General features: G+C 44.9%; 7 protein-coding genes across 10 annotated transcripts in view; 3 read left to right on the forward strand and 4 right to left on the reverse strand.

The window, feature by feature from the left end:
* Positions 1-21,782, reverse strand: part of LOC144696975 (uncharacterized) — a 404,367-nt gene extending 382,585 nt beyond the window's left edge. Inside the window, exon 1 of the mRNA XM_078568708.1 lies at positions 21,714-21,782. The gene's annotated coding sequence lies outside the window, so the exon portion shown is untranslated. The remainder of the gene's footprint in view (positions 1-21,713) is intronic.
* Positions 1-23,030, reverse strand: part of LOC144697284 (uncharacterized) — a 555,771-nt gene that overhangs the window by 175,407 nt on the left and 357,334 nt on the right. The gene's annotated exons all lie outside the window — the stretch shown is intronic.
* LOC144697941 (uncharacterized) lies at positions 2,783-3,544 on the reverse strand. Its single transcript, XM_078569898.1, has one exon. The coding sequence runs from the start codon at positions 3,542-3,544 to the stop codon at positions 2,783-2,785; it is 762 nt and encodes a 253-aa protein (XP_078426024.1).
* The window catches only part of LOC144697128 (uncharacterized), a 386,815-nt gene continuing 371,121 nt past the window's right edge, over positions 7,337-23,030 (forward strand). The window contains exon 1 of the mRNA XM_078568966.1: positions 7,337-7,553. The gene's annotated coding sequence lies outside the window, so the exon portion shown is untranslated. The remainder of the gene's footprint in view (positions 7,554-23,030) is intronic.
* The window catches only part of LOC144697387 (uncharacterized), a 31,835-nt gene continuing 18,697 nt past the window's right edge, over positions 9,893-23,030 (forward strand). The window contains exons 1-2 of one of the 4 annotated variants that reach the window (XM_078569364.1): positions 9,893-11,278; positions 13,275-13,285. In XM_078569364.1, the coding sequence (XP_078425490.1) occupies positions 10,144-11,278; positions 13,275-13,285 (1,146 nt within the window). In that variant the 5' untranslated portion in view covers positions 9,893-10,143. Of the gene's footprint in view, positions 11,309-13,274; positions 13,286-16,870; positions 16,875-23,030 lie in introns of all 4 variants that reach the window. The other 3 variants (XM_078569366.1, XM_078569363.1, XM_078569365.1) reach the window with 3 other exon arrangements.
* Positions 15,146-16,542, reverse strand: LOC144697129 (uncharacterized). Its single transcript, XM_078568968.1, has one exon. It carries the CDS (start codon positions 16,200-16,202, stop codon positions 15,360-15,362), a length of 843 nt encoding a protein of 280 aa, XP_078425094.1. The 5' UTR covers positions 16,203-16,542; the 3' UTR covers positions 15,146-15,359.
* LOC144697233 (uncharacterized) overlaps positions 18,543-23,030 on the forward strand; it is a 192,502-nt gene continuing 188,014 nt past the window's right edge. The window contains exon 1 of the mRNA XM_078569148.1: positions 18,543-18,682. The gene's annotated coding sequence lies outside the window, so the exon portion shown is untranslated. The remainder of the gene's footprint in view (positions 18,683-23,030) is intronic.

The following is a 23,030-nucleotide window of genomic DNA, read 5'->3' on the forward strand; positions in this document are numbered from 1 at the left end:
TCACTATTCTTTCCCTCTTATATACTTCAAGAAGATTTTACCGTCTATATTGATATTTCTTGCTCGGTGTCAGTCGTACTCCAGTTCTGTCTCTTTTTTTGTTCATGATGCTTTGCTGGTGTCTAAGATTTTTCCAAACTTCTGGCCCATCACTAAACTTTGCAGCATTGAAAATCATCACCCAGGCTGCTAGTCTTAAATATATGTCTGTGCCTTAATAATGGGCGAAGTGTAATATACAGTACAGGATTATTTGAAAAGAGATATAGGTGGGATATGAGGAAGAACAGTATTTCGGCAGCAGGTGGTCATGTCCTGGAACTCGCTGCCTCTGAGGCTGGTGGAAGTGGAAACAATCAATAATTTCAAAATAAAATTGGTTGATCACCTGAAGGAAATAAACTTGCAGGGAAACGGGGATATAGAGCGGGAATGGGACAATCTGGATTGATCCACAGAGAGTCGGCATGGACTCGTGTTGCTGAATGGACTCCATCTGTGCCTTAATGACTCTTTGACTGGAAATATATAATGTGCCTACAGTACTATATTACAAAAATAGAAATAATAAATTAACTTTATTACAGAACCATAAATAATATATTTAATATTTACAATATAACAACACTAGACATATCTCTGTCCTAAGATAAAAGCAAAATACTGCGGATGGTGGAAATCTGAAACAAAAACAAAAATAGCTGGGAAAACTCAGCAGGTCTGACAGCATCTGTGGAGAGGAACAGAGTTAACGTTTCGAGTCCGTATGACTCTTCATCAGATCATCTTCATCTCCATCATCAGATATCTCTGTCCTATATTAATTTACTGTCCCCTTAAATGTCAGCCATCTTCTGGGGAAACCACCCCTTTAATTGTGAACATTAGGAAAGAGACCATCCTTTTAGCCATACAAGTAAATGTGTCAAGGTGAGGGAGCAAAGGATGTCAATGTCTTTAAGAGAGAGAGAGAGACCTGGGCCAACCTTTCCAGAGTCTGCACCCTCCCTGGATTCACTTCCTTTCCCTTCAGTTCCTGCAAGTCAACAATTTCACCCCCAGAATGAGAAAAGAAATGGAAAGGGGGAGAAATGAAACTGTTTTACTCACAGATGTTGGACACAGGACAAAAACAGAAACAGAAATACCTGGAAAAACTCAGCAGGTCTGGCAGCATTGGCGGAGAAGAGTACAGTTGACATTTCGAGTCCTCATGACCCTTCAACAGAACTAAGTAAAATTAGGAAAGGGGTGAAATATAAGCTGGTTTAAGGGGGGGTTTTGTTGGGACAAGCAGCCAGTGATAGGTGGAGATAACCAAACACTGTCACAGACAAAAGAACAAAGTGGTGTTGAAGGTGGTGATATTATATAAAGGAATGTGCTAATTAAGAGTATAAGACAGGACAGATAAGGTACAGATAGCTCTAGCAGGGGTGGGGGAATACTAAAAGGTAGAAATAAACAATGGTGGAAATACATTTAAAAATAATGGAAATAGGTGGGAAAAGAAAAAATCTATATAAATTATTGGAAAAAACAAAGAGGGTGAAGAAATGGGAAGGGGGTGGGGATGGAGGAGAGAGTTCAAGATCTAAAATTGTTGAACTCAATGTTCAGTCCGGAAGGCTGTAAAGTGCCTAGTCGGAAGATGAGGTGCTGTTCCTCCAGTTTGCGTTGAGCTTCACTGGGACAATGCAGCAAGCCAAGGACAGACATGTGGGCAAGAGAGCAGGGTGGAGTGTTGAAATGGCAAGCGAGAGGGAGGTCTGGGTCATGCTTGCAGACAGACCGAAGGTGTTCTGCAAAGCGGTCACCCAGTCTGCGTTTGGTCTCTCCAATGTAGAGGAAACTGCATTGGGAGCAACGAATGCAGTAGACTAAGTTGGGTCAAGTGCAAGTGAAATGCTGCTTCACTTGAAAGGAGTGTTTGAGCCCTTGGACGGTGAGGAGAGAGGAAGTGAAGGGGCAGGTGTTGCATCTTCTGCGTTTGCATGGGGAGGTGCCGTGGGAGGAGGAGTAGGGGGTGATGGAGGAGTGGACCAGGGTGTCACGGAGGGAACGATCCCTACGGAATGCCGCCAGGGGGAGTGAAGGGAAGATGTGTTTAGTGGTGGCATCATGCTGGAGTTGGCGGAAATGGCGGAGGATGATCCTTTGAATGCGGAGGCTGGTGGGGTGATAAGTGAGGACAAGGGAGACCTCAATAGAAGATCCAAACCTTCGTCAGTATCCAACTGACCAGCATCCAGCTCACTAAATACTTTGCCTCTGATTTACTTTTGTTGGGAGGTGACGATGCCAAGACCAGACCTTGTTTCCTCCTTGGTAGGGACGTAACCCGTGTCCACATATCCACTTCATTCTTCCACTAGTCATGTGGCTCAGACTCCGAGAAGATCGGCGGGTAATCAGACCCAGACAATTTCCACTTGCTTTCAACCATTTCTCAGAAAAGCTACTCAGATTGCAAGTTTCTGTCTGAAATTTTATTTTCCTTTAGTTTCCAACCTTCACCATTAGACAAGCATTCTCTGTTACCATGTTATAATCCTGACAGCCTGATGGTGAAGGAGTAAACTGGAGCCAGTCTTTACTTGGTATAGATTTATTCACTGAGTGAAACATTACAGGTATATACCTTCTAACTCGGCTCCACTCTATGTCAGTAAGAGTCTCTTCATATGTGCTCAAGTAACTATGCAATCCATGACACCCACCTGTATATACTTAACCTCAATTGATACAATTAACACCCACAGTCAGAGCATCAAAAATGACTCTAATCAATGTGAACTGTCTGGTGTCTCAGCAGCTCGGATGAACATGTGAATCCCTTCCCACACTCAGAGCAGGTGAACGGTCTCTCCCCGGTGTGAACTCGCTGGTGTCTCAGCAGCTCGGATGAATCACTGATTCCCTTCCCACACTTGGAGCAGGTGAACGGCTTCTCCCTGGTGTGAACTCGCTGGTGTGTCAGCAGATGGGATGACCGAGTGAATCCCTTCCCATACTCAGAGCAGGTGAAAGGCCTCTCCCCGGTGTGAACTGTCTGGTGCCTCAGCAGGTGGGATGACCGAGTGAATCCCTTCCCACATTCAGAGCAGGTGAACGGCCTCTCCCCAGTGTAAACTCGCTGGTGTCTCCGCAGGTGGGATGAGAAAATGAATCCCTTCCCACACACGGAACAGGTGAACGGCCACTCCCCAGTGTGTACCCACTGGTGTATCTGCAGGTAGGATGACCGAGTGAATCCCTTCCAACACTCAGAGCAGGTGAATGGTCTCTCCCGGCTGTGAGCCCGCTGGTGAGTCAGCAGTGTGGACGAATCACTAAATCCCTTCCCACACTCAGAACAGGTGAAGGGTCTCTCCCTGGTGTGAACTCGCTGGTGTCTCTGCTGGTGGGATGACTGAGTGAATCCCTTCCCACACTCAGAGCAGGTGAATGGCCTCTCCCCGGTGTGACTGCGTCGATGAGTTTCCAGCTCAGGCGGGGCTTTGAATCCCTTCCCACAGTCCCCACATTTCCACGGTTTCTCCATTGTGCATGTGTCCTTGTGTCTCTCCAGGTTCGATGATCAGTTGAAGCCTTGTCCACACACAGAACATGTATGGCCTCTCTCCACTGTGAATGGTGATGTGTTTTCAGGCTGTGTAACTGGCTAAAGCTCTTTCCAGAGTCAGTGCTCTGGAACACTCTCACTCGAGTGTGTGTGTCTTGGTGCTTTTCAGTCACACTGATGTTGGAAACCTTTGCAAGCAGACAGAACAGACAAACATTTCTCCTTCCAGATTCAAAAGCCAATCATATTCAGCTCCAGATGAATGGGGTGACTGTCAGATCTTGATGTGAAGTTTAGTCTGAGATTTCTGGCTGCAAATCCTCCCCTTCGAATATCCTGTTAAAGGAGTTTACAAAAGTCATCACTGTCAGTACAGGATAGAAATTCAGAACAGACAATTCTCGTTTCTATGGAACATTCTTTCCTCTCTCGCTCCCCAAAAGCTGTAAACCTCCATGCCACACACGCTCACTCCATTCTCACCCTGCTGTACCTCATATACACACAATAGTCCTGCACTAAAAATGTGTGAAATACACAGGACTCTATTACATGATTAGAGACACATGATGCTGTGGGGAAGAACTTTATTTCAACAGCCAGTGGTGATGTCCTGGAAGCCACAGCCTATGAGGGTGGTGGTTCCAGAAACGATCAATAATTTCAAAATGAAATTGAATTGACATTTGAAGGAAATGAACATGCAGGGGAATGGGGATATAGAAGGGGAAATGGGACTGCCTGGGTCACTCTACAGAGAGTCAGTCTCGACTCAAGTTATCAAATAGACTCCTTCTGTGTCATAATGACTATCACTGGAAATATATTAAGTACCTGCAGTACTCTGCTCCAAGACTAAAAAGGATAATAAATGAACTTAATTACAGAACTATAAATAATATATCTAAAGTGTCCCCGATGACAACATTAGACATATCTTTGTCCTCTATTACTATATTGTCCAGGGGGCAGAAGTCTTACAAAATAAAATAACGAACACGTCAGCCGTGGGGTTGGAGACATGGGTGGGTGAGTGGATGGTGGTGGGATGCTGGTGACCGTGAGAGCAGGTTGGATGGGGGTTTGGGTTTCAATATGAGAGGGGTTGAGGAGGAGGGGTCTTGAGACAATAATAGTGGGAGGGGTGGGGTTTAAAATAAACTAAAACTTACAACTTATCTTGTTTAGTCACAACATCATCATCTCTCTGCTGGCCAACTCACTAACTTGCAGTCCCACTCGAATCACTCAAACTCACCCTGGAGATTCCCGGGATCAGTTTCCCACAGGCTGTCCGAGAAATACAGGGCAAAAGGCAAAATAAGGAGCAATCTCTTAAAATACAGGACAGTTAATTGCCCTGTATTTGTCTCCTTAAATGTCAGCCATCTCCTGGAGAAACCAGCCCTTTAATTGTTAACATTAGGAAAGAGACCATCCTTTTAGCCAGACAAATAAATGTGTCAAGCTGAGGGACCAAAGGATGTCAATGTCTTTAAGAGAGAGAGAGAGACCTGGGCCAACCTTTCTGGAGTCTGCACCCTCCCCGGATTCACTTCCTTTCCCTTCAGTTCCTGCAAGTTAACAATTTGCCCCCAGAATGAGAAAAGAAATGGAAAGGGGGAAACATTGATTTCCTCACAGATGTTGCCCAGAGGAGGAAATTTTAGTCTGAAGCTCATTGTCCAACTTCCTCATTGTGATGTCCACAATGGAACCCTTCCCAAACCAGCCAATAGGAATCACTCTGCTGCGCAGTGACGTCCTCGGGTTCCAACCGCCTCCTCTTCACCATGGACGTCCAATCCCTCTACATCTCCATCCCCCACCGGGATGGTCTGAAGGCTCTCCGCTTCTTCCTCGAACAGAGGCCCAAACAATCCCCATCCACCACTACTCTCCTCCGTCTGGCTGAACTTGTTCTCTCACTGAACAATTTCTCCTTAAACTCCTCTCACTTCCTCCAAATAAAAGGTGTGGCTATGGGTACCTGCATGGGCCCAGTTATGCCTGTCTTTTTATGAGCTATGTGGAACATTCCATGTTCCAGTCCTCCTCCGGCCCCCTCCCACAACTCTTTCTCCGGTACATCGATGACTGCTTCGGTACTGCTTCATGCTCTCGTCTGGACCTGGAAAAATTTATTAATTTTGCTTCCAATTTCCACCCCTCCATCATTTTCACGTGGTCCACCACTGACACTTCCCTTCCCTTCCTTGACCTCTCTGTCTCAATTTCTGGTGATAGACTGTCCACCAATATTCATTACAAGCCTACCGATTCCCACAGCTACCTTGACTACAGCTCCTCACACCCCACTTCCTGTAAGGACTCCATCCCATTCTCTCAGTTCCTTCGCCTCCATCGCATCCATTCTGATGATGCCATTTTCAATAACGGTTCCTCTGACATGTCTTCTTTCTTCCTTAACTGAGGTTTTCCACCCATGGTGGTTGACAGGGCCCTCAACCGTGTCCGGCCCATCTCCCGCGCATCAGCCCTCACACCTTCCTCTCCCTCTCAGGACCATGATAGGGTCTCCCTTGTCCTCACTTATCACCCCACCAGCCTTCGCATTCAAAGGATCATCCTCCACCATTTCCGCCAACTCCAGCATGATGCCACCACCAAACACATCTTCCCTTCACCCCCCCGGCGGCATTCCACAGGAATCGTTCCCTCCGGGACACCCTGGTCCACTCTTCCATCACCCCCTACACCTCAAACCCCTCCCATGGCACCTTCCCATGCAACCGCAGAAGGTGCAACACCTGCCCCTTTACTTCCCCCCTCCTCACCGTCCAAGGGCCCAAACACTCCTTTCAAGTGAAGCAGCATTTCACTTGCACTTCCCTCAATTTAGTCTACTGCATTCGCTGCTCCCAATGCAGTTTCCTCTACATTGGAGAGAACAAACGCAGACTGGGTGACCGCTTTGCGGAACACCTGCGGCCTGTCCGCAAGCATGGCCCAGACCTCCATGTCGCTTGCCATTTCAACACCCCACCCTGCTCTCGTGCCCACATGTCCGTCCTTGGCTTGCTGCAATGTTACAGTGAAGCTCAACGCAAACTGGAGGAACAGCACCTCATCTTCCAACTAGGCACTTTACAGCCTTCTGGACTGAATATTGAGTTCAACAATTTTCGACCATGAACTCTCTCCTCCATCCCCACGCTCTTTCCGATCCCCCTTTTTTCCAATAATTTATATAGATTTTTATTTTCCCACCTATTTCCATTATTTTTAAATGAATTTCCATTCATTGTTTAATCTCTACCTTTTAGCCTATTTCAATCCCTTCCCCCAGGGCTTTCGGTGCCTTGTTCGTCCTGCTTTCTACCCTTAATGATCACATTCCTTTAGATAATATCACCACCTTCAACACCTCTTTGTCCTTTTGTCTGTGACATCTTTTGGTTTTCTCCACCTATCACTGACCCTCTATCCAGCTCTACCTGTCCCACCCCCCCTTAAACCAGCTTATATTTCACCTCTTTTCTATTTTTCCTGAGTTCTGTTGAAGAGTCATTCGGACTTGAAACGTTAACTGTTCCTCTCCGCAGATGCTGTCAGACCTGCTGAGTTTTTCCAGGTATTTTTATTTTTGTTTTTGTTTTGGATTTCCAGCATCCGCAGTTTTTTACTTTTATCCTCGGGTTCCAGTCTGCAGGCCCGGCGCGCGGACACGGGAGCCCCGCCCCCACCCATTGTTCCCCCTCCCCTTCCACCTCCTCGAGCCAAGGTTTCCAGGCAACCGGCTGACGGCTCCGGCCAGAGCGAGAAGCCCCTCGGAGAACTCGGGAGAGGGGAAACTGCGCATATGCGAGGGAGAACCCGCCCCTTCCCGTCGTGCTGAGGGACTGACCAATCGGAAGAGTTGGAGGACCGGAAGGACTCTGGTCCTCCAGCCAATCAGAGCGCGGGCTTTGTGTGAATGACGATTGAGCTTCACACAGACTAAAACTTCCTCCTGTGTCCAACATATGTGAGTAAAACACTTCTTTTCTTCCCCTTTCCATTTCTTTTCTCATTCTGGGGGGAAATTGTTGACTTGCAGGAACTGAAGGGAAAGGAAGTGAATCCAGGGAGGGTGCAGACTCTGGAAAGGTTGGCCCAGGTCTCTCTTTTAAAGACATTGGCATCCTTTGCTCCCTCAGCTTGACACGTTTATTTGTCTGGCTAAAAGGATGGTCTCTTTCCTAATGTTCACAATAAAAGGGGTGGTTTCCCCAAGAGATGGCTGACATTTAAGGCGTCAATTTTAGGGTGATTAACTGTCCTGTATTTTAAGGGATTGCTCCTTATTTTGTATTTTTGCCCATATTTTTAGGACAGCCTGTGGGAAACTGATCCCTGAGACTCCAGGGTGAGTTTGAGTGATTCAAGTGGGATGGCAAGTGAGTGAGTCGGCCAGCAGAGAGATGATGATGTTGTGACTGAACAAGAACCATTGTAAGTTTTAGTTGATTTTAAACCCCACCGCTCCCACTATTATTGTCTCTAGACACCTCCTCCTCAGCCCCTCTCATATTGAAACGCAAACACCCCCAACCTGCTTCACGGTCACAAGCATCTCACCCCCACCCATGCCTCCCCCACGGCTGAAGTCCCTTATTTTATTTCATTAGAGTTCTGCCCCCTGGACAATACAGTATGAGAGGACAAAGATATGTCTAATGTTGTGATTGGGGTGGTTTGATGTGGAAGATGATGTGTGCCAGGTGGACCAAATCCACAAGGGAAACTTGGCCACGCTATCACAACAGTTTTGCAATTTGTATTTATTACAAGAAGATGTGTGCACTGAATTCAGAAACAAGGAGTCCACTAAGACCTTTAGAGATTTTAAATATGAAATTAAAATATTTATTAACAAAAGGAAAGATTTCAAGCACATACGTAAGATTACATTTACTTAATACTATAACAAATCCTCAAATTCCTAATTGACCTGACTCTAAATTACACATCCCCTTTAAGGCAACAATCCAAAATAGATTTTAAATTTAAAAAATAAGTCAGCAAGTTACCACTTGACAGAGGAATTCCAAAAGCTTGACTTCAACTTTACTTTCTGGACACAGACTTATGCACAAATGAGTGGAAGCTTCCCGAAGGCTGTTTCACACACTCCTCTTAGATCTTACATGCACCCACACCCCCCCACCCCTCCCCCCCCACCCACAACATAGCCTTTCATTCTCCTTTGTATATGTTTCTCTCTCTTTAATATGTAAATTCCATTGTTCCATAGGTTTTTGGATCTTTACCTTTCCCATACCATAACAATCTTTCATGTTGCCAGTATTATCAGTAACCTTTGGGAAATACGAACACAATGCTTAGCCTTGCTCATCTGGCTAGTTGTAAAAATCCTAACATCCCTTTGAAATCCAAACAACCCCTTCACCTCATTAGAAACGCAAATTCCCTTCACATCTTACATGCTAGGACCCCATTGATGTTTACTCATTAGCATTTCAAGTACATTTCTACACCTAACTTCTTTTGATAATATCAAGCTTGCAGTTACCCTAACTCCAAATGTAGTTAAATCACACAGAGAACCATCCACGCTCACACTCATAAACCTACTCAACAATAAGCCAGAATAATATTATGAAAATTATTATACTTTTGTAACGGGGGAAACTTTAGATATATTATTGATATTTTTGTCATAAAGTTCATTTGTTACCCTTCTAGTCTTGGAGGACAGTCCTGTAGCTACTTAATATATTTCCAATGATGGAGTAATTCTGATACAGAAGGAGTCCATTTGACAACTCGAGTCCATACCAACTCTCTGTAGAGTAATCCAGTCAATCCCATTCTCCTTCTATACCCCCGTTCCCCTGCATGTTCATTTCCTTCAAGTGTCAATTCAATTTCATTTAGAAATTATTGATCATCTCTGGAATCACCACCCTCATAGGCAGTTGGTTCCAGGACATCACCACTGCCTGTTGAAATAAAATTCATCGCCACAGCACCATGTATCTCTAATCATGTAATAGAGCACTGTGTATTAGACACATTTTTAGTGCAGTAATATTGGGTGTATCTTAGGTGCAGCAGAGTGAGAATGGAGTGAGAGTGTGTGGGATGGAGATTTACTGCTTTTGGGGAATGAGAGAGGAAAGAATGTTCCTCAGAAATTAGAATTGTCTGTTCTGAATTTCTATCCCGTACTGACAATAATGTTTGTAAACTCCTTTAGCAGGATATTAGAAAGGGAGGATTTGCCGACAGCAATCTCAAACCAAACATCACGTCAAGATCTGACAGACTCACTCGACTCACCGGGGCCTAAATATGATCAGCCTTTGAATCTGGATGGAGATATGTTTGTCTGTTCTGTCTGTTTCAAAAGGTTTTAAACATCAGTGTGGCTGGAAAAGCACCGAGACACACACACCCGAGTGAGAGACTGACTGTGGGAACAACTTTAACCAGTTACGCAGCTTGAGAAAAACATCACCATTCACAGCGGGGAGAGACTGTACACGTGTTCTGTGTGAGCACGAGGGTTCAACTGATTGTAGAACCTGGAGAGACACAAGAACACCCACACCATGGAGAAACCATGGAAATGTGGGGACTGTGGGAAGGGATTCAAATATCCATCTGCGTTGGAAATTCATTGGCGCAGTCACACCGGGGAGAGGCCATTCACCTGCTCTGAGTGTGGGAAGGGATTCACTCAGTTACCCAACCTCCAGTCACACCAGCGAGTTCACACTGGGGAGAGGCCATTCACCTGCCCTGAGTGTGGGAAAGGATTCAGTCAGTTATTTAGCCTGCATTCACACCAGCGAGTTCACACTGGGGAGAGACCGTTCACCTGCCCTGAGTGTGGGAAGGGATTCAGTCAGTTATTCAGCCTGCAATCACACCAGCAAGTTCACACTGGGGAGAGACCGTTCACCTGTTCTGAATGCGGGAAGGGATTCAGTAATTCAGCCCACCTGCGGAGACACCAGCGAGTTCACACTGGGGAAAGGCCATTCACCTGCTCGGAGTGTGGGAAGGGGTTTAGTGATTCATCCTCCCTGCTGATGCACAAGCGAGTTCACAGTGGGGAGAAGCCGTTCACCTGCTCTGAGTGTGGGAAGGGATTCGCTCGGGCACCCTACCTGCTGACACACCAACGAATTCACACCGGGGACTGGCTCGTCTGTTCTGAATGCGGGAAGAGATTCACTCGGTCTTACGACCTGCTGATACACCAGCGGTTTCACACTGGGGAGAGGCCGTTCACCTGCCCTGAGTGTGGGAAGAAATTCACCCGGTCATCCGATCTGCTGACACACCAGCGAGTTCACACTGGGGAGAGGCCATTCACCTGCTCTGAGTGTGGGAAGGGATTCACCCAGTCATCCCATCTGCTGACACACCGGCGAGTTCACACCGGAGAGAAGCCATTCACCTGCTCTGAATGTGGGAAGGGATTCAGTGATCGATCCACCCTGCTGAGACACCAGCGTGTTCACACCGGTGAGAAGCCATTCACCTGCTCTGAGTGTGGGAAGGGATTCAGTGATCAATCCACCCTGCTGAGACACCAGCGTGTTCACACCGGGGAGAAGCCATTCACCTGCTCTGAGTGTGGGAAGGGATTCAGTGACCAATCCACCCTGCTGAGACACCAGCGAATTCACACTAGGGAGAGGCCGTTCACCTGCTCTGAGTGTGGGAAGGGATTCACCTGTTCATCCGAGCTGCTGACACACCATGACAGTCACACCGATTAGAGACCTTTTAGATGCTCTGACTGTGGCTGTTGATTGTGTGAATTGAGGTTAAGTATATACGGGTGGACATCACGTATTGGATCGTTACTTGAGCACATATAAGGAGACCCTTACTGACATAGAGTGGAGTCAAGTCAGGAGGTATATACCTGTAATGTTTCACTCGGTGAATAAATCTATACCAAGTAAAGATTAGCTCCAGTTTCTTCCTTCGCCATCGGGCTGTCAACATTATAACATGGTAACAGAGAATGCTTGTCTAAAGGTGAATGTTGGTAACTAGAAGAAAATAAAATATTAAACAAAGGCTTACAACCCGACTAGCTTTTGTTAGAAATGGCTGAAAGCAAGTGGGAATTGTCAGGGTCTGATTACCCGCCGATGTTCTCGGAGTCTGAGCCACACGACCAGTGGAAGAATGAAGTGGAGATGTGGACACGGGTTACGTCCCTACCAAGGAGGAAACAAAGTCTGGTCTTAGCATTGTCACTTCCCAACAAAAGTAAATTCAGAAGAAAAGTATTTAGTGAGCTGGATGCCTGTCAGTTGGATACTGATGAAGGTTTGGATCTTCTATTTGGGTTCACTGATGAGATTTACGTGAAAGATGATCTATTGGATGCCTATGAAGCATAGTTGGACTTTGACAGGTTTCGAATGAGGGTGAAAACATCTTTAACAGATCTGGATATCACAACAAAAGACAGGATTGGAACAGCACTAATAGGTGAATGACCCCCAGGAATGACCAGGGAACAATTAACAGGTGTTTCAGGTCTGACTCAAAATATCATTATGTGATGAACTGCCCAAAGTGGAAAATGAGGATCTTCGAAGAGACACATGATACAGAGAATTCTGAGGCTGAAGATGATGATGATGATCACTCTGTAGGAATTGTACTAGTCACAAGGAGATTTGATCCAGTGATGATTGTGTTCGTCACAGACTCATTCAACTGTGCTGTGTTAGATAGTGGCTGTACTTCAACAGTATGTGGATCAGATTGGTGAAAATGTTACCCAGATTCTCCTCATAGTGAGGATCAACACAAGGTTAAAGAGTATGAAAGTTCTACTTGTTTGGGTTTGGTGATGTCAACACATTGAAATCACTAAAAAGATTGGGGATTTTTGCAAAATAGCTGGAGTCAGCCACTTTATCAGGGCTGGTGTAGTCTCTAGTGAGATATCCTTACTGTTGAGTAAACCTTCCATGAAAAAGGCACAAATGCAACTGGACATGGAGCAAGATAAGGCAACTGTTTTTGGAAAGTCAGTGGATCTGCAGTTTGCTCAATCAGGGCATTGTCGTCTCGCCTTAACAATACCTGATGTTTCTAATCAGAGTGTTTGAGAAGGATTAATGGCATCAATGATAAGAATCAGAGAGAAAAAAACAAATTATTTTAAAGCTAAACAGACAATTTGTTCACCCTTCCTGTCAAAGATTAAAAATCCTGCTCAGTAATGCAGGGGTGGTTGATGAAGAGTATACGCGTCTCATAGAAGAGATAAGTGCAAAGTGTGAAATGTGTAAAAGGTATGGGAGGGCGCTGTCACATCCTATTGTAAACCTTCCCTTGGCACGTGACTTTAACCAGGTAGTTGCCATGGATCTAAAGGGATGGGACAAAGACAGAAATATTTTCATTCTACACTTTATAGACATGGTAACCCGATTTAGTCTTTCTACAATAATATATGGCAAGGACAAAAGGGAGATTATAGACCAAGTCATGGGGAAATGGATAGGGACTGGTCCTGGGGCACCAGCTAAGTTTCTGACTGATAATGGAGGGGAAATTTGCTAATGACAAGTTTAGAGACATGTGTGAAAACATGAACATTATGGTCATGAACACCTCAGCTGAAAGTCCTTTCAGCAATGGACTCTGTGAAAGGAATCACGCCGTGATCGATGAAATGGTGCAGAAAATCTTAGCTGATCAGCCAAACTGCAAGTTGACAACTGCACTGACATGGACGATTCATGTAAAGAATTCACTTCAGATGGTTGGAGGGTATAGTCCCTAACAAATTGCCTATAAGAGAAATCCCAAGTTAGCCTCTGTGCTGGGCGATAGCCCTCCTGCTTTAGAAGGGACTACAATTAGTTCCATTTTTCGTCATCAATTTTCAGATTGTTTCATGAAAACAAGTGCTCAAACTAAGAAATTACTGGGATCCGAGAAGAGGGATGTCTTACAATGTAATAATGCTTTGTATAAAGTAAGGAAAATTGTATTTTTGCCTCTTGGATTTATTTTGAAATGTTGTTTGTGCCGATTGTTACAATCCCGGTCAGGACCGTTAATATTTAAAGAGAAATTTGAACACCCAGTGATAACTGAAAGAATTACACCACAAGATTCCACATTTTCAAACAAAAACAAACCTTACTGTTTAAAAAAACAAAAGACTATTAAAAACCAGCACTACAAACTGAACACTATAGTTTATGCTATGAACCCACTTCTATGTTTTAACTTCTCCCCATGAGTTCCCTTATACTTAACGATATCTTGAAGGTTCATTCACTTCTGTTCCTGGGACCATCCCAAAGGTTTGTTAAAGGTGTGCCCATTCAGACCCAGTTTTATTTCATTCCTTTCCAGCAATGTCGACAGCTTCTTCATTCTGGACTTTCATCTTTATTCGAGCTTTTGAATCTTCCACGTCGCTCACAAAACCTACTTCATTCCAATCATGTTGGGGTTTTAAATGTATTTTTTTGTGAACTGTCCATTTGCCTGAACTTCTCTTTTATTCATTCACAGGACGTGGGCTTCACTGGCTGGGCCAGCATTTATTGCCCATCCCAACCTGCTGCTCCTATATCTTGTTCTGCCTCAGCACTGGCAGCCACATGTAATTCAGTGTTAGGGGTCATTAACCCTTCAGGGTGACTTTGAGGTCTTAGTCCCTTCTGTGGTGGACTTTTATCTTGAAATGCTTCAAGCACTTTTCCTGACTCTACACTGCCCAGTACTCGGGTGGGTACATCAGTATCTTCATTTATATCAGTATGTTGCTTAACTGGGTCACCAATAGGCAATGGCTTTTTACTCTCAGAAACATCTTCTGAACTGTGAACACAGTCCCAGTAAGTGGAAAAACAATATCACCCGATCAATTATTCCCCAAAATAAAATCTATATCTGTAATCAGTAATTTAGAAACAACACCAACAATAACAGAGCCTTTTACTAAAGCATAGTTTAAATTCTCTCTACACAATGGTATAGTCACACACTCCCCATCAATACCCCGTACCAATACATTTTTATTCAGTGAGCTTTTTGAAGAAAAGTCTAAATATTTAGCACTGAGCTAAACCAGTATCTCACAGGATAACAATCTTTAAGGCTCTTTCTGGGAGTGACTTCCCCTTCAAATACAAATCCTTCATAATCCGTCATGTCTCTATTTACACCCATGGTAAATACATTAGAAGGTATTGGCTTCCCTCTCTGGTACAACCTTCTCTGGAGAAACACCAGTCACTTTCACCAATGCCAATGGTTTAGTTTTTAATTTCCAATAAGCTGTATTTAAATGTCCAACTCTATGACAGTGAAAACATGTTGGTCTTTCTGACTCAGTAATCTGCTCTACACTAGATTTTTTTATCACCCTGGGGAGAATCTCTTTTTTCATTCCTACTGTCCTCACCAAAAGTTCTGTTCATTCTCATACGACTCCCCTCTCCAACCTGTGGTTTGCTGTCAGCCAGGTGTCTGTGGGTTAAATCATAGCCATCAGCTAAAACAGCAGCTTCCCTTATCGTAAAAACCCTTACGGGTCCTGCAGTTATGCCCTGATAGCTCATGAAATGTGGTTTTTAAATTCTTCCATGAATACGATTTCTCTCACATTGTCAAAATTCTGTTCAATTTTCTTTGCTTGAAACCACCTGTCAGATAACAGCAGGAAGAAGCCCTCTGTCCCTCCCACTTCACCAAGTGTCAGAATGAACATGGTTCAGTCCTGGATGTGATTAACAGCAGCAATAACAGCAGAACCCAACCCCTGTAATCATTTGTGAATTCGCTGGTGTCTGAGCAAGCTGGATAACCAAGTGAATCCCTTCCCACACTCGGTGCAGGTGAATGGTCTCTCTCCGGTGTGAACTCGCTGGTGCTTCCCCAGGGTGGATAATTCACTGAATTCCTTCCCACACAAAGAGCAGCTGAATGGCCTCTCCCCACTGTGAACTCGCTGGTGTGTCTGCAGGCTACATAACCAAGTGAATCCCTTCCCACACTGACTGCAGGTGAACGGCTTCTCCCCAGTGTGAACTCGCTCATGTTTCAGCAGGTTGCCTGAATGACTGAATCCCTTCCCACACTGAGAGCAGGTGAATGGCCTCTCCCCGGTGTGAACTCGCTGGTGTGTCCTCAGGTGGGATTGCCAAGCGAATCCGATCCCACACTCAGAGCAGATGTACGGCCTCTCTCCAGTGTGAACTGGCTCGTGTCTGTGCAAGGTGGATGAATCGCTGAAACCCTTCCCACACGTGGAGCAGGTAAATGGCCCCTCTCCAGTGTGAACTCGCTGGTGTGTCTGCAGGTTGCCTGAATGAATGAACTCCTTCCCACACACAGAGCAGGTGAACGGCCTCTCCCCAGTGTGAACATGCTGGTGTGTCTGCAGGTGGGATTGCTGAGTGAATCCCTTCCCACACTCAGAGCAAGTGAACAGCCTCTCCCCAGTGTGAACTCGCTGGTGTGTGTGCAGTGTGGATGAATTACTGAATCCCTTCCCACATGTTGAGCAGGTGAATGGCCTCTCTCCAGTGTGACTACGTCGATGAATCTCCAGCGCAGATGGAGATTTGAATCCATTCCCACAGTCCCCACATTTCCATGGTTTCTCCATGATGTGGGTGTCCTTCTGACTCTCCAGGTTCGGTGATCAGTTGAAGCCTCGTCCTCATACAGAACACAGATCCCTGTTGGGAATGGTGCAATGTTTTCTCAGGCTGTATAACTGGTTAAAGCTCATACCAGAGTTAGTGCACTGGAAACACTCTCACTCAGGTGTGTGTGTCTCGGTGCTTTTCCAGTCACATTGATGTTCATTATCATTTGATGCAGGTAGAACAAACATGTCTCCCTCTAGATTCAAAGGCCGATGACACTCATGTCCCAATGAATCAAGTGGTTCTGTCAGATCTTGATGTGATGTTTGGTTTTCTGTCTGAAAATCCTCCTCTTCTAATATCCTGCAAAAGATGTTTACAAAAGTCATCACTGTCAGTACAGGATAGAAATGCACAGACATTTCTAGTTTCTATGGAACATTCTTTCCTCTCCTGTTCCCCAAAAGGTGTAAATCTCCATCCCACACACTCTCCCTCCTTTCTCATTCTGCTGTACCGAATATACACCCTCCAAATTCCCCTGAAGGTGCTGATTCATGCTGATAAACAGATCCATGCTCACCACTTCCTGTACAGGATATAAAGACCTGAAAATCTTGATGCAGGCAGTAGACTGAATACATATACGTATAGATTCTGGACTAAAAATGTGTTTAATACACAGTGCTGTATTACTTGATCAGAGATTCATGAACGATGTCAGTAAGGACTTTATTAAGGTAGTAAGCAGCCATGAAAACAAGCTGGCTGCCAAAGAGGATGGTGGAATTGGAGATGTTCGATGATTTCAAAAGGAAATTGGATGGGCACATGAAGGAAATAAACTTGCAAGGTCACGGGGATATAGAACAGGAATGGGAGTAATGGGATTGCTTGACAGAGAGTACTCAAGTTGCTGAATGGATTCCTTCTGCGCCATAATGACTGTATGGCTGGAAATGAATAATGTACCCACAGTACTATTTCACAAGACTAGAAATAATAATAAATATCCTTCATTACAGAGCCATAAATAATATATCTAATATGTAACATATAACAACACTGGACATATCTCTATCCTATATTAATTTACTGTCCCCTTAAATGTCAGCCATCTCCTGGGGAAACCACTCCTTTAATTGTGAACATTAGGAAAGAGACCATCCTTTTAGCCATACAAATAAATGTGTCACAAAAACAAAAAATGCTGGAAAAGCTCAGCAAGTCTAACAGCATCTGTGGAGAGAAAGACAGAGTTAACGTTTTGAGTCCGTATGACTCTCCTTCAGAGCTAAAGAGAAGTAAAAATGTGGTGAAATTTATGCTGTTTAAGGAGGGTGGAGCAGGTGAAGCTGGATAGAAGGCCAGCGACAGGTGGAGGCAAAGGAGAGATTGAAGAAATATGGACAAAAGGACAAAGGGGTGTTAATGATGGTGGTACTGGGTAAAGGAGGTGCTGATGGTGACATTAAGGATAGAAAGCAGAATGAGGTAACAGCCGGACAAGGGTAAGCACTCTGTAAAGAACAGCATGAGCAAGTGACAGATTGCCCTGGGGCGGGGTTGCGGACGTTGGTGGGAAAAAAGATTGAAAATAGGATGTGGGGGTAAAACGATGAATAGAGATTAAAATAAATAAAAATAAGTGGATAAAAATTAAAAATTAATATTGAAAAATGGGGATCACAAAGGGGTGGGAATGGAGGAGAGAGTTCATGATCTGAAGTTGTTGAACTCAATGTTAAGTCCGGAAGGCTGTAAAGTGCCTAATCGGAAGGTGAGGTGCTGTTCGTCCAGCTTGCGTTGAGCTTCACTGGGACATTGCAGCAGGCGAAGGACAGACGTGTGGGCATGAGAGGAGGATGGTGTGCGGTTAAATAAATGTGTCAAGCTGAGGGAGCAAAGGATGTCAATGTCTGTAAGAGAGAGACCTGGGCCAACCTTTCCAGAGTCTGCACCCTCCCTGGATTCACTTCCTTACCCTTCAGTTCCTGCAAGTCAACAATTTGCCCCCAGAATGAGAAAAGAAATGGAAAGGGGGAGAAAAGAAAGTGTTTTACTCACAGATGTTGGACACAGGAGGAAGTTTTAGTCTGTGTGAAGCTCAAACTTCATTCACACAAAGCCCGCGCTCTGATTGGCTGGAGGACTAGAGTCCTTCCGGTCCTCCAACTCTTCCCATTGGTCAAGCCCTCAGCATGTGAAGGGGAGGGGCGGGCTCTCCCGAGTTCTCCGAGCGGCTTCTCGCTCTGGCCGGAGTCGTCAGCCGGTTGCCTGGAAACCTTGGCTCGAGGAAGTGGAGGTGGAGGGAGAACAATGGGTGGGGGCGGGGCTCCCGTGTCCGCGCGCCTGGCCGACAGACTGGAACCCGAGGACGTCACCGCGGAGCAGAGTGATTCCTATTGGCTGATTCAGGCAGGGTTCCAATGTGGACGTCACAATGCGGATTGGACAATGAGCTTCAGACTGGAACTTCCTCCTCTGGGCAACATCTGTGAGGAAATCAATGTTTCCCCCTTTCCATTTCTTTTCTCAGTCTGGGGGCTAAATGTTTGGGATGGAAGGAATGTTCCCAAGAAACTAGAATTGTCTGTTCTGAATTTTTATCCTTACTGACAGCAATGACTTTGTAAATTCCTTTTACAGGATATTAGAAGGGGAAGTTTTGCAGACAGAAATCTCAAACCAAACTTCAACATCTAACAGGGTTATGAATCTAGTTTTCCCTTCACTTCCTCCCTAAGAGTTCCCTTCTCTTTTGAAATCTTGATGGTTTATTCATATTCTTTTGGGATCTCTGGAATTTACCTTGATTTCTCCCCAGTTTCCCAGTCTGGCACTCAGACTTCCAGAGTTCTTTCCCTCTGTGAGGATTCCACTGCCTTCTTGAGCTGACATTGGACAGACCAACTGCTTTTTCCCAGTCAGCTCCCAAAGCTTCTTCACAGCTCTGTCCAAGCTAACGGTTCAAGCTGATTGCCTTCTGCCACAAGGCGAACTGCCTTTCACCGTTGTTACAATCGCAGCTGATGTTAACTGCTGCACAAACCAAATCCCAGAGGGAAACTTGGCTCACAGGCCATACCCTTTTTTGTAGTCTGAAAATTAGAAAGTAAATGTACTGATCGCAGCTGCAACAAGTCCAGTAAGAGATTTGGGATTTTAAAAATTAAAAGTAAAAGTTTTATTAACAAGAATAAACAAAAACTTATGCACACAAGATTACAGTTGCACAGTTAAAATTAGTCTTATAACACAATCCCCCAAAAGACTCCCTACTTGGTCAGACCCACAAGTAAACACCTTCCAGGCAACACTCGCTTATAGATGCTGAACTATAAAAATCCAGTAATATTACCCAAGGCAAACTGCTGTAACTTTCATAACAGCATACCACATGACCTGTAACTCCGTTCCACCTGCTGTGGACATCCAAGCCTTCAGAACAGGACTGTTTGTTGTAGCCCAAGACGTCTCTGGTTTGACTGGATGCTGATTCAAACTACCTCTTCCCCCAGCCTAAAGCTACAGCTAACAGCTCTCAGGTCAGCTCTAGCTGCAGCTACAGTAACTCTAAAATACCTTCCCCGCACCCCCCCACCAACCCCCCCCGCCCCCCCCCCCCCCCCACGCCTTTCACCTCATGTTCCATTGTTCTCACACCTCTTTGAACCTCAAATCCTTCCAAATATAAAATCTTTTGTGTTTCTATTTTTTCCTCTGTTTTCGGGTCAATACAATGTCATGTACCCTCTTCTGTTTACCTATGGAACTCCTGCAAGATACACACATGTTTCTTTGTACCTCTGACTTCCCTTTGATATTCAAACAAACTCAATTTATCCAATAATGCAAATGTTAGATCCAACCTATTCACTTATACCTCAAATCTAACGCCTTTATCCTTTCATGTTTTAAACCCCCTCGGACAACCTGTCTTCTATTAAATTTTGCCCAGCTTAATTAAATCATCTACACACACACACAGAGACACCCAGCCTTCTTCACAGAATAACACAATGTTCCACAAAAATATATATATTTTTAAAAACTCCATTCCTCACACCTTTCGGACCACTGGAGATTTCCTCCTCTGGCTTAAAGCTGGGCAAATCGTCCAACTTATTTTCCCCTCACACGAAGTGAAGTCAGCTGTAGCCTGGACAAGATGAAATCTGTAACTGTCTTCTCTGAGAAACAGGCAAATAAATTAAACAAAAGAAACTTCTAACCTGTACAGCCCATCTCCATGGCAACGTGGCATGCTTTGAGAAGTTCCAAACAGAAAAGCAAATAAATATATTTTACCTTTAAAACACCCTTTGATATTATGATCCATGTCAAATATGAACCAATATATTCGTAACAAGGTTGAAAGAGCATCAGCCCACTGGAAGCAAAGTCGTCAGACTGGCTTGTCCAACAAAAAGAAACCCTCCGACCTTCCCACTTCACCAACTGTCAGAATGAACATGGTTCAGTCCCGGATGTGATCAACAGAAGTAATAATAGCAGAATCCAACCCCTGTAATCACTTGTGTACTCGCTGGTGTCTCAGCAAGTGGGGTGAATGAGTGAATCCCTTCCCACACAGGGAGCAGGTGAACGGCTTCTCCCCAGTGTGAATTTGCTGGTGGGTCAGCAGACTGGATGAAGCACAGAATCCCTTCCCACACTCAGAGCAGGTAAATGGCCTCTCCCCGGTGTGAACCCTCTGGTGTTGCAGAAGATTTGATGAGTGTTTTAATCACTTTCCACACACGGAGCAGGTGAATGGCCTCTCCCCAGTGTGAACTCGTTGGTGTGTCTGCAGGTGGGATAATTGACTGAAAATGTTGATGCAGGCTGTAAATATGGAGGGCGATGTGAGGATGAACTTTCTTTCGGAAGCGACTAGTCATGACCTGGAACTCGCTGCCTGGGTGGGTGGAGGTAGCAGAGGTGATCAATGATTTCAAATTGAAATTGGACAGGCACTTGAAGGGAATAAGCTTGCAGGGGAACGGGGATAGAGGGGGAATGGGACTGACTGGATTGCTGCACAGAGAATCGGCATGAACTCAAGTTGCCAAATGGACTCCTTCTATGCTGTAATGACTCTATGACTAGAAATATATAACGTAGCTACAGTACTATATTACAAGACTATAAATAATATAAATGTACTTTATTACAGAATGAAAAATAATATATCTAATATACACCATATAATAACACAAGACATATCTCTGTCCTTTTATTAATTTATTGTCCCTTTAAATGTCAGCCATCTCCTGGGAGAAACCACCCCTTTAATTGTGAACATTAGGAAAAAGACCATCCTTTTAGCCAGACAAATAAATGCGTCAAGCTGAGGGAGCAAAGGATGTCAATGTCTTTAAGAGAGAGAGACCTGGGCCAACCTTTCCAGAGTCTGCACCCTCCCTGGATTCACTTCCTTTCCCTTCAGTTCCTGCAAGTCAACAATTTACCCCCAAAATGAGAAAAGAAATGGAAAGGGGGAGAAAAGAAAGTGTTTTACTCACAGATGTTGGACACAGGAGGAAGTTTTAGTCTGTGTGAAGCTCAATCTTCATTCACACAAAGCCCGCGCTCTGTTTGGCTGAAGGACCGGAATCGGTTCTCCAACTCTTCCCATTAGCTAATCACTCAGCATGAAGACAATGGGGGGTGGGTGACCCATTGACTCTCATGACGATTTGAGCGGCTGGCCAATGGGAAACGCCATTCACCGCAAACCCTCTCCCTCGGACGTGCGCAGCAGACCCGGGCGTTCCGCCCGCGCGGCAGATAGAACTGTTTCCTCAACGCGAGGCATTGTGGGAGTTACGGCCTCCATTACTCATCTGGAGTCCAGTCTCCAAACGCCTGGGACTGGGATGTAAAGTCGGGGTGGGGGGCGCAGTGACCCCGCCCTGACACAAAGTACATGGGGGTAGTCACTGGATTTGATTGTGACGTTCCCTTAGCAAAACAGTTTGTTAAATTCAGGAGTAAACATTTAGACACCTGGGTGACATATTGGGCAGGGCAATAAGTGAGTGTGAAACTGAACCCGAGAGTCAGCACCTTCAGGAAAGGGGAATTGGGGAAGGAGGAGGAGGAGAGTAGTCGCATGAATTAGTGTTACAATCAATAGTTGGGAGGGAATGTCTGGGGCACAGAGGTATATAGTTTGAGAGGCACAGTGGCATTGCCATTGGACTAATATTGCAGAGACCCCGGGTAATACTCTGGGGATCCGGGTTCGAATCACACCACAGCATATGTTGAAATTTGAATTCAACAAAAACCAGGATTTAAAGTTCTGATGACGACCATAAAACCATTATTGATTGTTGCAAAAACCCATTTGATTTGTTTCACTAATGCCCTCGAGATAAGGAAATCTGGCCGACACGTGACTCCAGACCCACAGCAGTCTCGTTGACTCTTAAATGCTTTCTGAACAAGGACAATTTGGGATGAGCCACCCACATCCCATTAACGATTGTAGGATGTTCTATGACATAATCATAATCCTGAACAAATTGATCAAATCTTTTGTCAATTTCTGTTTCAAAATGTTCCTGTGAAATACTTGGGACATGTTGTTACATTAAAGGTGCTATATAAATACAGGTTGTTCTGTTACTGAAGGCTGCCACTTGAACTCCCCACTGCTCCCAACTCCAAGACCCCTATGATAAACAGTCTGATCAACCATCTCATTCCCACAGCACAGCACAGCCCAGCCCAGCCATTCTCAGTGAATTTCCTGTCCTGTCTCCCTTGTGAATCTGTCCCTGCTCTCACACTGTGCTGAGCTCAGGTGTGAACAAAACATTTTTGTCTTCAGATTT

The sequence above is a fragment of the Cetorhinus maximus genome, chromosome 23 (assembly GCF_964194155.1).
Source record: "Cetorhinus maximus chromosome 23, sCetMax3.hap1.1, whole genome shotgun sequence".
Taxonomy (NCBI): domain Eukaryota; kingdom Metazoa; phylum Chordata; class Chondrichthyes; order Lamniformes; family Cetorhinidae; genus Cetorhinus; species Cetorhinus maximus.